Source organism: Acanthopagrus latus, chromosome 18 (assembly GCF_904848185.1).
Source record: "Acanthopagrus latus isolate v.2019 chromosome 18, fAcaLat1.1, whole genome shotgun sequence".
Classification (NCBI taxonomy): Eukaryota; Metazoa; Chordata; class Actinopteri; order Spariformes; family Sparidae; genus Acanthopagrus; species Acanthopagrus latus.
In genome coordinates, this window is record NC_051056.1 from 6,096,879 (window position 1) to 6,109,267 (window position 12,389).

At 43.8% G+C, this 12,389-nt stretch overlaps 1 protein-coding gene and 1 long non-coding RNA gene across 2 annotated transcripts in view; one reads left to right on the forward strand and one right to left on the reverse strand.

Moving 5' to 3' along the window:
- The window catches only part of spata5 (spermatogenesis associated 5), a 116,452-nt gene that overhangs the window by 15,087 nt on the left and 88,976 nt on the right, over positions 1-12,389 (reverse strand). The window contains exon 16 of the mRNA XM_037076770.1: positions 8,200-8,364. Coding sequence (XP_036932665.1) covers positions 8,200-8,364 — 165 coding nt within the window. The remainder of the gene's footprint in view (positions 1-8,199; positions 8,365-12,389) is intronic.
- LOC119007246 lies at positions 8,371-9,582 on the forward strand. The gene is made up of 3 exons (XR_005071078.1): positions 8,371-8,679; positions 8,754-8,933; positions 9,123-9,582. It is a non-coding gene; the product is annotated as an uncharacterized LOC119007246 (long non-coding RNA).

The following is a 12,389-nucleotide window of genomic DNA, read 5'->3' on the forward strand; positions in this document are numbered from 1 at the left end:
CAGCTTTGCGCGTTGTGTAATGTCGCTGTTATCCAAACAGTAACACGTTTGGTTGATGCATTTTTGCGCGCCGGTGTCCTTGGTGATAAAAATCTTTGCAACAACAAATACCGGGTCATAAATCAGACAGTCGACACACACACACACACACACACACACACACACACACACACACACACACACACACACACAGACACACACACACACACAGTCAGAGGAGGAACAGCCACAACCACAACAGGTGTTAAGAGGAAACCATTTGTCTTTCCATGCGTGTGTCATTGTGGCGTGTGTGTTCGTCATCATACAAGGCCTTATTTGTGATCAAACTTGTGTTATATAGCTTTGAATTGATGCATAAGCTTCAATTGGATGGTTGATCAGCCTGATTTGTGCGTCCTACATTGGAACAGACTTGCTCCTTCCAGTGTGAAAAGAAAAAAGAAAAAAATACAGAGTTAAGAAAACAAGTGAGTGAGTTTGAATGGCTGTCAGCCAAGCGTCTCGGACACCTGGGCTCGGACCAGACAGCTCTCCCCCTGTTGGAGGAAAGAGACCCACCGCTATGGAGGTCGCGGTCGGTCAAAGGCATCTGTGACTTAACACAAAGATATTCTGATACGGCTGGAAGTTGCTGCTGGAGGTTTTTACTAAAATGCCTCAACAAACCGATCCCCGCTTCAAGAGAAGCAGAAGTTACAACACAGTGAGCTATCGAGGGAGAGCGGGCGGCAGAGCTGGCACTGCCTGTCAGCTGTCGTCACCTCTACGTGTCCTGCATCCAAAAAAAGCCACTTCCAGTTCTGTTCTCACTATGTTCGTGCACGGAAATCCTGATTTTCTTTTTTTTTTGTCAACAACTTGTCAACATTTGCTAAGTGCTCACTGCTGTGGTGTTTTTGCACTTCACCTCCTGGAAGTCAGCTGCCAATCACACGGCACAGGGAGGTCCCTGACAGACTCTGCTAATGAAGTTTGAGTTTCTGTAAGTTTTGCACCTAGTGACTGTCATTACTTTTCTGTTTATTTTGAACAAACCATATGGAGGAAAAACACATAATTCCTGTGCATCTGAGGATTTTGTCCAGAGAAAGAAAAACCCAACAACTTTAAAGGTCCAATTTAAAAAAAAAAAAAAAAAAAAAGGATTTTTTGAGTCTCATCCTCAACTTGTCAAAAACAGACCCTCTGTGTTCATGGTTGGGTTGGCAGCCATCCCAAAGCATCGGGGAACAGTTGCATAGATGTTCAAACAAGAAGTGGGTGGGACTAACTGGCAGTTGTAAATTTGAGACAAGTTAAAAATGATATGGGTTGGTCAAAAATTGCTATATTTAATATTTATTCCCAAAAGATCACAGAACAGCTTCAGACTTGAGCTCAGGTCAATGTTTTTGATCACAAGAGTAAGAAAGTTTTTTAGACACATGAATGAATATACTTCAGTCAGATACCTGATGATATGTGAAATGTTAGTCTGATATGGAAGTCACTGCGCAACAAAGACTTTAGGCAGCTGCAGGGTAACAGAAGTGGTCCACGCCATCACCTCCATTGCTCTGCCTCTGGATGATGACCTCCCACTCTTGTTCCTGCCTACAATGCTGTAATAATTGTCTCTCTGATTGCAGACACCGCTATCAATGCTGCAACAACACCAGATGCATTTGAAAAATATGTGAACGTTCGGGAGGCTTATTCAATCAACCCAACATATGGACTTGGAAAAGAAACGTTTATTTCTTTGTTTCTGGGTTAAGGGGTTTGGTTGAATCGCTCAAAAATAAAATAGCAGGCATGAGATGAAAGTCAACATGCACATGTGCTCACTGACAATGTCTTCATAAAATAAAAGGGTTGTTAATTAAATGAGTATCTGCATGGTCAAGTCTTTGCCTATTGATTTACAGGTGTTACATTTTGCCTCATTTCAGAATGATATCTCCCGATGCTGAAATATAAAAAAGCGCTGTTTGGAAACCTGAGAGAGCTTCAGCATTTCAGCAAGTTGGAACTGACTCGGTGCATGTGACAGGCTGCAATAAATCCTCCAGGTCTTTTCTTGTCAGGGCTTGATCACAGATTAAAAAAAAGGGGAGAAAAAAAAGAGAGAGAGAGAGAGAGAGAGAGAGAGAGAGTGGAGGGGCATCACACCTTCCTTCAGGAGCAAGTTAAGCCTTTCATCTTGTGCGAGACAACACTGAGATTACAGTATCAAATGTTGCTTCTGTTTTAGGAAAGTGATGGCAGAGGTGAAGAAGGAGAGCCGGCAGGAATTTTCTGGGCCGAGCGTGATTAAAGGTGTGTGTGTGTTTGTGTGTGTGCGTGTTGTCAGTTGGAAGGTTTAGCGGGAAGGCGACGGTTGGGAAACCAGATGTCACTCCGGGCAGGTAGGAAGACAGGTGATTTCAACAAGCCGCTAGCTCCGAGCTGACAACAACTGCGTCCTCCTGCATGACCCTACCACCTCCTACTCCTCTCGACCCTGCCTCCCCCTCCTCTCAGACAAGTCTGAAATCCCAGGAATGTAATTAAATTCAAAGCTTCGGGTCGTCAGACTGCCAAGACTAAGTACGGAAACGAGCTCAGTGCGCCTGTTCTGTCCGTCACCCATACCATAACGTGAGCGACAGGGAGCGTCGAGCTTCAGCTTGAGCTTTTTCTTCATTTCATGTCAGTGAAAACAGAGAGGACTGTGGTCGTATCAGTCACCCTCCAGGTCTGTGAGAGCATGTAGTTGGGTGTTAAATAGAGTTTATGCTCACCAATTCTATCCTTAAACAAAAAAGATCTTTTTTAAATTTACTTATTTAAGCATTTACAACATGGCCACAAACCAACTCTTCAACGTTTGAAACCTCTCTGAAATTTAACAATAAAATGATTGTAAAGATGGTACTATTGTAGGGGCTATTGTACTGGATTGCATCACATGTTAAAGGTGTTCAAGTTATATGTTGTTTTGCAGAAGATGGTTCCATCTTCTGCACACGTAAAGGGTAACTCCACCAATTTCACACATTGGGGGTACTGCATATGTGAAAACAGCAGCATAAAGCCTTTCGTAGCTCCAGAGGAAGCTGCATGTAATCTGATGAATCTGATAATCTGACAACGGTGTCACTAAATTGCATTCTGGGTAGTGGAGGCACCGGGATTTTGAAAAGGAAGAACGACACGTGGAATAAAAAAGGCAATACCTCGGGCTTCTGCTGCGTTACCCAGATGCAGTGTTAGACCAGAGGAATGCTTTTCAAAACGCGGCGCCTACATTACCTGCTATGCTTCTTTCACATACGCTAACTTTGGTAGCGTTTCCCTTTAACATTAGTGGAAAATAAACATTCTGGTTTTTTCCTAGTGTTTTATCTCAAAGCTGCTGCATTTTAAAGGAGCAGAGATGCAAGGCCTGCATCGAAAACATGTCCCATCAACATTTTAAGAAGCATCTACAGGTTCCATTGCAGACCCCCAAGCTGCCATGTATCAACAATGAGAGACATGCGGTGCGTACCATATGAAAATTGAAACTGGACTCTCCTCAGTGGCCTCCATCGTCAATAAGCATGTCGCTGTTGAATTACGAGCCTCCCCCCTCTCTCCCAGCCTTCATCCAGCTCGCTCCCTGGCATCGCGTGGGGGTTCTTGACGCGCGGCTGACCGATGTTCGTCGGCTGCGGCTCACCCAGCTGCCTACTGCATTACGAGTCAGCGTGCCAAGTCAAATATAATGGCTCAGCGCTGTCACAGAGGAACAGAGAGGTCCAGCTACTCTCAGTGTCCCCACCAAGGCAAGTACCACTCATTCCTCCACGTTATATAAGATTTAATTCGGGCCAGGGAGCGTGTGGAACAGCAGCCTGTCGTGATGCTGACTGAGAAAATGCAAAATCGTACACAGAAATATAGTTTGGCCCAACGCTGCATGTCGGAAAACAACAACTACAAAATGTTTGCTGCTGTTAGGATTCTTCTGTTGTTCTACTTAAGTGACCGAGTTTGAGATGATTGTTTGGTGTCCCTTCAGACAGCGCAAGTCTGGGGAACATTAAGAAATGCTGTTTGTTATGTTTTAAGTCACCTAAAATAAGGTAGCATATTTCTGTAGGTGCTGTTCTCATCTATAACTGATATTTTTGGATACATTTGTATATTTTACAATCTTGTTTCCAGAGGTTAGAAATCCACTTACTTAACCCTATAAAATGTTTTATTAGGGATTAACAACAAAGACTGACGATAATTGTGGAGTTTAATCGTATCAGCTTCACTCTACAACTTGCGGCAAATTGCATAATACATGGATGGAGTTTCACCCAAATCCTCTGATGCTGCCAAACTGAACTCTTGTTTCCAGGATAAATTGAAATGTTCACTTGTGCTTCGGCTCATAAATGTCTATAACCCCCCGCAATTTTCTAGTTGATCGGTTCTGCGTACGTGCAACTCTCAATAGAGGAAAAAGAAAAAGACATACTTTTATAATCATCAGCTCTAGGGAGAACAATGTGTTTAACTCTCTTTTTACCACTTCCTCAATCTGGCAAGTGAGTTGCTCCATTTGCCTGCCAAGGGCAGTCAGGCAATCCTCACAGTTATATCTAAAGATCACTGAATGAATCACAGACTAAATAGTTGATCATAAAAAAAATAGGTTTTGCAGTGCAAACATGCTGCAGTTGAACTCTATAATACTATCTTTGATTCAGAGGAACTCACATAATCAGCAGCTAATTTGTCTGATGTCTTTTCCCTCTCTATTACCAGAGACATTTTCTGAGTGGATAACATTGGAAGACTGTAAATTGCAGTGATCTGTGTCTCCCTGCAGCAGGAAACACAAACACTCTTGGATTTGCGGGGGGATAACATCCAGATGAAAGATCTACCAGGTTTTTTTTTTTGCAAAAGTCATTTAAAAAAAAAGGAAAACGTCGAGCCTTTCTACTCGAAAACGGTTCAGTGCTTAAATACAGTATCAATTAAAGTGCTATGGTATAAATGCAAAGTGTTTTGATGTTAAAACTTAAAATGCCCTGCCTGAGGAGCGAGTCCAGTCATGATGGGACAAATCTGCAGTCACAGTCAGTGAATTCCAACTAAATACTTGTTTATTTCCTTGTTGATTTGTTGCATTTGTCCCTCGGTGCTCTTTTCTTTGTAAACACTGCATTATCTTCAGTCCTGCGTTGTGCTGTTATCTGTATCCTGTTTTCTCTCAGACTTCCCCTCCGCGATCATGGGAGTTTAAAGGTTCATCTAATCTAATTTGATCTATAGCATCGGTATGTAAAAATACAATACGTACACAGGTGAGACTCCACTTTTTTTTTTTCCCCCACTCATGAACTCTTATCAGCTCAACTGTGGCACGTCTTCGAATTTTTGCGGGGTTTCAAGAACTCAGTGGCAAGTGACTGCAAACCCTCCATTCCACAGATGAGACACTATCCCAGAAACCCCGATGTCAAACGCAACACCTGATAGCGGGGGATTGGTTTCTTACTGCATACCTCCACCAGGTGTACGTCTGCTTTAGGCTGCTTTTTTTGGGTGGGGGCATCCAAGTCAAGAGTCATGGAGAGAGCATGAGCTTTCAGGACATGAGGAGGGCCTATATGATATAACCTCACACCGGCCCCTGCGAGGATCATAATGTCAAGTGGAAAGACGGAAACACCTCAAAACCTCCCTGTCCTGATCAAAGCAGAATTTAGAACAGGTTAACAGTTTTATGAGCTTGCTGAAGGAGAGGCTGGAGTGTACACATGTGTCTGTGTCAACATGCCTGGAAATCTGGTATCATACCTTTAGGAATTCTCAATAATATTATGATTAAATGTGGAATCATTAACGTACTTTATCCAACATCCATGGTTAAACATGAATAAACATTCTGATTGACAGTAGAGTCGCCTTGACAACACCTAATCAATTAGTTTGGTAGTGTCTCAATGCTGTACTATAGAAGTTGCCTCTTTGTGGTAATTTGTCTAATATTTGAGCAGAAATGAGCAGACTCACTATCAATTCTGATCTAATCTGAAGATAAAAATGTAGATATTACAGATCTAATTTAGAAGAATTTCCATAATCAAATTAAATCAAATTCAAAATAACTGCCACACAGAGCAGCAACACTGTTGCAGCAACATGCAACAACGGGACCACAGAAATATTATGTTTGAAAGGCTACTCTGATAAGAACTGTTGGAGAAGCAAACTCAGGCTCATGTTAGCCTGTTGGAGAAGCTAAGAATGATTTTAGCTGGTTTGAGAGGCTAACACTGATGCTAACCTGTTTGAGAAGCTAACACAGACATTAGTCTGTTGGAGAAGCAACACTGATGTTAGCCTGTTTGAGAAGCTAAGAACGATTTTAGCTGGTCAGAGGAGCTAACACTTTTGTTAGTCTGTTGGAGATGCTAACACAAATGTTAGCTTGCTGGAGAAGCTAATGTTGATGATAGTCTGCTGGAGAAGCCAACACCAATGTTAGCCCATTGGTGAAGCTAAAAATGACATTAGCTTGTTAGCTTTAAAATCCCCAAACCGTAACGTAGGCTAGTGATGGGTATCTATCATCTCCTCCATGACATGTTCATGCTTCTTACTCACTAAAGCTAAAATGTATCTCATCTTTTCTCGTCCATTACAGCAAGCTAGGCAGCCATTGTAAAGTGAAGTGAGACAGCTGTCATTATGGACACAAGCAGTCTTGTGTACAGTGTTAACACAGATACAGGCATGACATGAGTGCCAACTGGGGAATAGAGTTTGGGAAGACCCCATTGCTCCTAATGAGAAGCTCTTGGAGAAATTTGTTCCAAGATTAAAACATGTGACAGAACTCATGATAGATTCTTCTGCACACAGCAGCACTCACAAAAATGTCGCACAGAAAGAGTGACGGGGACAACAATGAAATGTGTGTTTTCACAGCCCACCGAGGCACGGAAGTGTCTGAATCGTTTAAAAACGCCTGTTTTCTGAGGCTGTCAGAAGACCAGCGTGACATTTCTATCATGTCTATGACCCCTGAAGTCTAAATATACAGCGGGGATTTACATTCAGGGGAAGAGAGATACTGTTCATCTTCTAGGAATGTTATTTTTGCTATCAAACGGTATGTAAACTATGAATCACACTGAAGGTCGAAGACAAACATGACTTCTCTGACAAAGAACAAGAGAGAAACTCGAAGCCCCAGTACAGACAAACTCTTCATACAACCTTTACATTCTGCACCACAAGGCAATAAATGATAAGTATTTGGCTAACAAATTATGTATTCCTTTAAAAATTGCCCTTATTACAGTTCGTTGGTGTCGTTCGTGTCTTGGAGGACAGTATTTTCTCTGCTCAACACAACGTGAATCAGGCAACAGATGGATGCCGAGAGACAATTTGTCACACAAAGGAGTGTTTGTACGATTACCCGCGGTCTGCCGTGAGTTCACGAGGACGCACACAGCACAGACACAGCACAGAAAACATGAGATCACGAGGGGGGCTGACACATCACAGGCACGACATGGACATCATGGAAAAGCACAGTAACATCTGACTGCAGTGTAGGACATGGTCAAAATGTCTTATTTTTTTTGGGGGGGGGAGGTCATGAAACAGTTAAAAGGTAAAGAAGTAAACCTGTGAATGCTGGACGACTGGTGTGAAACCTCTGGCTGAGAACCATTTATATTGGTTTTCTAAACTTTTTCCTACTATAAACTGTCAAGAAATAAGAAGAAAGAGCTAGATATTGCCTGTGGAAATGTGTGGATACCATTTCTTCCTTCCCAGTACTGATTCTGATACCCAAATTTTGTGTAACGGGCAGCAACAAGTACTGATCTAATGGCTTATTTCAGTTTTTTTAACAGCTGTATATTGGCTATGCTTGAAAAATAAATCCACTGATGTGCATTACAGGTGTATGGGAAACTACTGGGAAGTAACAAGTTCCTGTTTCTGACAAATCAGGTATCAGATTGATGAATAATCTTGTGCATTTTTCAAGTAGAGTTACAGATTCCAGAATTGTAAGCAGCATCAGAGCCATTTCTGATACTAGTATCGGTATTGGAAGAACCCTTATATTCTTTTTTTGCTGACACATAAATGTTTTGCTTCTGTGGCAGTCACTCTTGGTTCTGTGTTAAGTTGCTTTCCTCTCCAGTTGAAGAAATTGTAACTAACCTCCGCTCCAGAATACTTCGCGGTCCGAGCCACCAAGTCCTCAAGAGACACGTCTTGGGCAACAGGCATGTTGCGGAACTGGAGAGAAAATATCTCACGGCGGGTTGGAGCATCTGGCAGAGGCACGAAGATGATTCGGTCGAGGCGACCTGGACGCATCAGAGCCTGTGGGATGGAAAGAAGGCAGTCAGCTCCGGGTTCATATATCACAAACTGTGACACACAAATAAGGCTATCACATCATCATGATCATCAGTGAATTTTCCTTTGGCTTCCCGAGGGTGATGCGTGTTAACCTAAACTGTTCTTTTCCAGCACATCTTTTGTACAAGACCACTTTGTCGTCACAGGAATACTGTCAGGACATCATGCTTCTGACCTTTGACCCCCCTCACTGCATGCTTGTTAGGAACTGAAGCCTCCTCTACGCTCGCACTGATTTAGGAACGTGAACCAAATGCCTAAAACGCAAACTGAAATGTAAGTTTTCCACTTCTGGCAGTCAGCGTGGAGACAATGTTGACATTATCTGACAAACCCTCCACGTCCTGCAGATCACATCTCCGTGACCCCAAAACAGTCCTTGAGTACCCAAAGCTGCCGCTGTCTTGCTTGTCAGATGTCATTAAGTGGCAGGCACCTTCTCAAACACAGACAGGCAGACGGACAGACAAATACGCCCCGTCTCCATTCGCTCTCCTCAGCCAGGCCGTGACAAGCAGTGGGATGTTAAGGTGTCGTTTGGTTTGGGTTGATTACTCGTTTGACCAGCCAGCTGGCTGAAGAAGAGCGGCGTCCGAAACTGACGAAATGCATTTTACTCACTGTGAATTTAGCGTTTGATTTCAGTGCTGGAATTGAGAATCAGCAGAAGGACAACCATCAACTGGAACTGACAGTTTCATTGTTGTTCCTCCCCCAAGACTCAGTGAGGCCCAGTTGTAAAGACAGTGGAGTGCCTGGCTCCAGGCCAGACAGGCCACAGCGGGGCTAAACCCCGGCCAGCGGAGACGAGGCGGGAGACACACACAGACGCAAGCCATGCAGGAGGTCATGTCAGGAGTGATCAGTGAAGGTTGGAGGGACCGGACCAGCAGCCTTTGAACTTTTGTTTACACAGTCATCACACCGCTATTCCTGCTCCCCTGAACGCACCACGCATCTGTCCAAGCTCGACAGCCTCCTTGTTTCTTTTATGTACACGAAATAGATATTTAGTTGCATTTTTTAGTAAATCAGCGTATTTGCTTGATGGTTAAGGTAAATCTGCGGAGGTCACATTTTTCTTCTGTTAAAGGCTGGCATTGACCCAATCACCCAAGTTACTCTGACAATTTTGACACGTTTATAGATAAAAAAAAAAAAAAAAGAAAAAAAAATGTATCAAGCAATTGTATGTCAAATAGTTGCAGATACTTGAACTTATGCCTTTGGAACCTGATATTCTTTGGAATTTCTACTGTTGATCAGAGAGAAGAAGTCATTTAAAAGATGTCAACCTGGGCTCAGGGAACATGTGATGGGTATTGTTGTGTTTTTTCAGACATTTTACAGATTAAATGCTTTATTGATTTGTCTGAAAAGTGAGTGAGTTGAAACAATAACAAAACAAAAAAGGTAACCGAAACTAATTACACTTTGTGGTAAGTTTGCTTTTTCAACTGCTGCTTTCGGAGCAACGTTGATACAAAGTCCTTGCAGCGCTTACATTTTTAGAAATGTGACCATCCACAATGGTCATGTGATATAGTCAAAAACTCCAGAACACCTACTAAATGGACCTTGTCGTGAGATTGTTTTGTCACCTGCTGTTTCCATCGTTAATTAACTCTGAACCTGAACGGTAATGAGAAACATGGTGAGATGCTATGACAGAAACCATCACTGGTCTTTGTGCCCTGCTACATTCTAGTTCCATCTGCCTCCAAAGTGTGCCGGATGCCATTTTAAGAGTATTGCTTAATGGTTTTCTTTATTTCCCCTCTGGATAGCCAATTCCCATTTACGGGGGCAATGGACGGTTTTCCTGCCTTTTATCTGCTGCTTTTTTTTGTGTTCCTGTGTCTGTGCATGGAACATGAGAGGATGGAAACCAGAGACAAACATTAGCAGCTACCCTTAGGTAACCACAACATAGCCGTGGCTGACAAAGGAGCGACGGATCACGGGAGGAAATGTTCCTGTTTTTCAGGTCTCATTTGAGTGGAGGGTCTGGCTGTGGGTGAGGAACCATAGGCATTAAACGGACCGAGAGGAATAACGTCACCGTGATTCACAGGATGGGTACTGGGGAGACCTGCTGGGAAACGGATGGATAGCAGGTTTGAGGTCTGCAGTATTAAATTAAACTCACGAGGGCCTTGGACTCGGGGAACCTGATAAGACGCGTCTGGCAAAACAACTATAAAACAACACATGTGAGAATTAGTTTGATGTCATGGTTCTTCCCACAGCGTAGGTTTGTGTGTGTGCAGGAGGTGAGACGGGTGCTGTGGGGATTGCAGTCGGTGGTTGTTTGTCACAGCAGGTCTAGCCAGTCAGGCAGTGTGTATTGCACTATGCAGAGGACATGCCAGGGACACTTCCTGAGTTGCTCTCCCTGGAAGTATCTGGCGGCTGCATGCCAACACAAACCTGCTGACCCCCGGCTAAATAACTCACGCAGACACTCCCACACTGCACACCGAACGCACATCAGCGGGCGCGCACATAAATACACAATTCCGGTAACTGCTTTTCAGCTTGGCCTTTTTCATTTCGGATCCATTTTTCAAGAGCAAAGACGCCGCCTGCTACTTTATTAGCCGTTAATTCTCTCCGCACACATAATGGAGAAGTGCCCGTGGCTTCCAGGAGCTCAGGCTCCAAGGGTTCCAAGGCGCTCCCAAAAGCAGAGCTGACCCTCAGCTTTGAGACTGCTAAACTCATCTGACTGCCCTGGAGGGAAAGAAAGGCTTTTTTTTTCCCTTTCCTCTCAGCAAGAGCAGGGGGCCCATCCATCACTTAACAAGATACACTTCCTGTTCTCAAGGATACGGGATGGGGGTGGGAGTAGGAGAGGAGGAGGAGGGGGACGGGAGAGAAGAAGGAGGAGGAGGAGGTGGGGGGGGACCCCGAGAGACAAATACTTGGCTTGGCATGTTGGGCAAGCGTTGACGGGCTCTTTTTGTAACGGCATCATTCCACCTGAGGTCTTGGCTCGACTGGCAGAAGGCAAGAGGAGAAGGAGGGGGTGAGGTGAACGGAGAGGAGAGGACAAAACAGCCAGACCAAGGGAGCAGACAAGCCACTTGAAAGGACTACAGGACTAAGACCCCACAAACAAACACAGATAAGTAGTGTGGGAGACAAAAAAAAACTGTCCACAAATGCAGTTGGACAACTTATCTGTTTTCCTACCGCGAGTCTGCATGACGGATAGCATCCACCTTGCTGAACCACTGACATGATAGGCATCATTACACATGAGCCATTAGTAATTAGAAAATGCCCCCAGGTCAGAAATACCAACTTGCTTTAAGTCAACATTAAAGCATTAATACACCACTAAACCAGGGTGAGCGTGCACTGTGAACTACCCTGCAGAGCAAAAAAAAAAAAAAACATTTAAAAATCAAGCACAGTGCAATGGTGAGAAAGTTTTAAAAAAATCAAGCGGGGCCTACGCCGGATCAGTCAAGCTGATCAAAACACACAAAAAAAAAAGAAAACAGAGAGACATAAGAGGAAAAAAAAACAAACTAATCCGCTCTCTCTGCGCCAAGTTTCCCTGCTGATGACAACAGTAATCATTCCAGGCATTGCAATCCTCCTCAAGAAGTGATTACCCCCTAATGACAGACGACTTCCTATCTGTGAAGGCCTGTAGCTCTTCCTGGGGGAATGCTGGGAATCTTCTCCTCGGAGCGTTGTTGCTGAGCACATTCTTGGCCAGTTCCAATCTGACCTGCTCTGAGCTACGTCTGCAAACTGTTTACAAACGGACACCCCCGCAATTCAGGTGTCTTATTTTTAGATGGAGGCTCAAACACGGCGTGGCTAAATCAAGATCAGATCTGCTGTTGTTGCTCACACTCCCTTCAGGCCAAATGAAGAATGGGAGGAAACACTGGGTCCATGGTACTGAACATGATGACTAAGTTCTTCCCTGCACATCTGGCGCAATTTCTGTTTAAAAAACTATTTTCGTT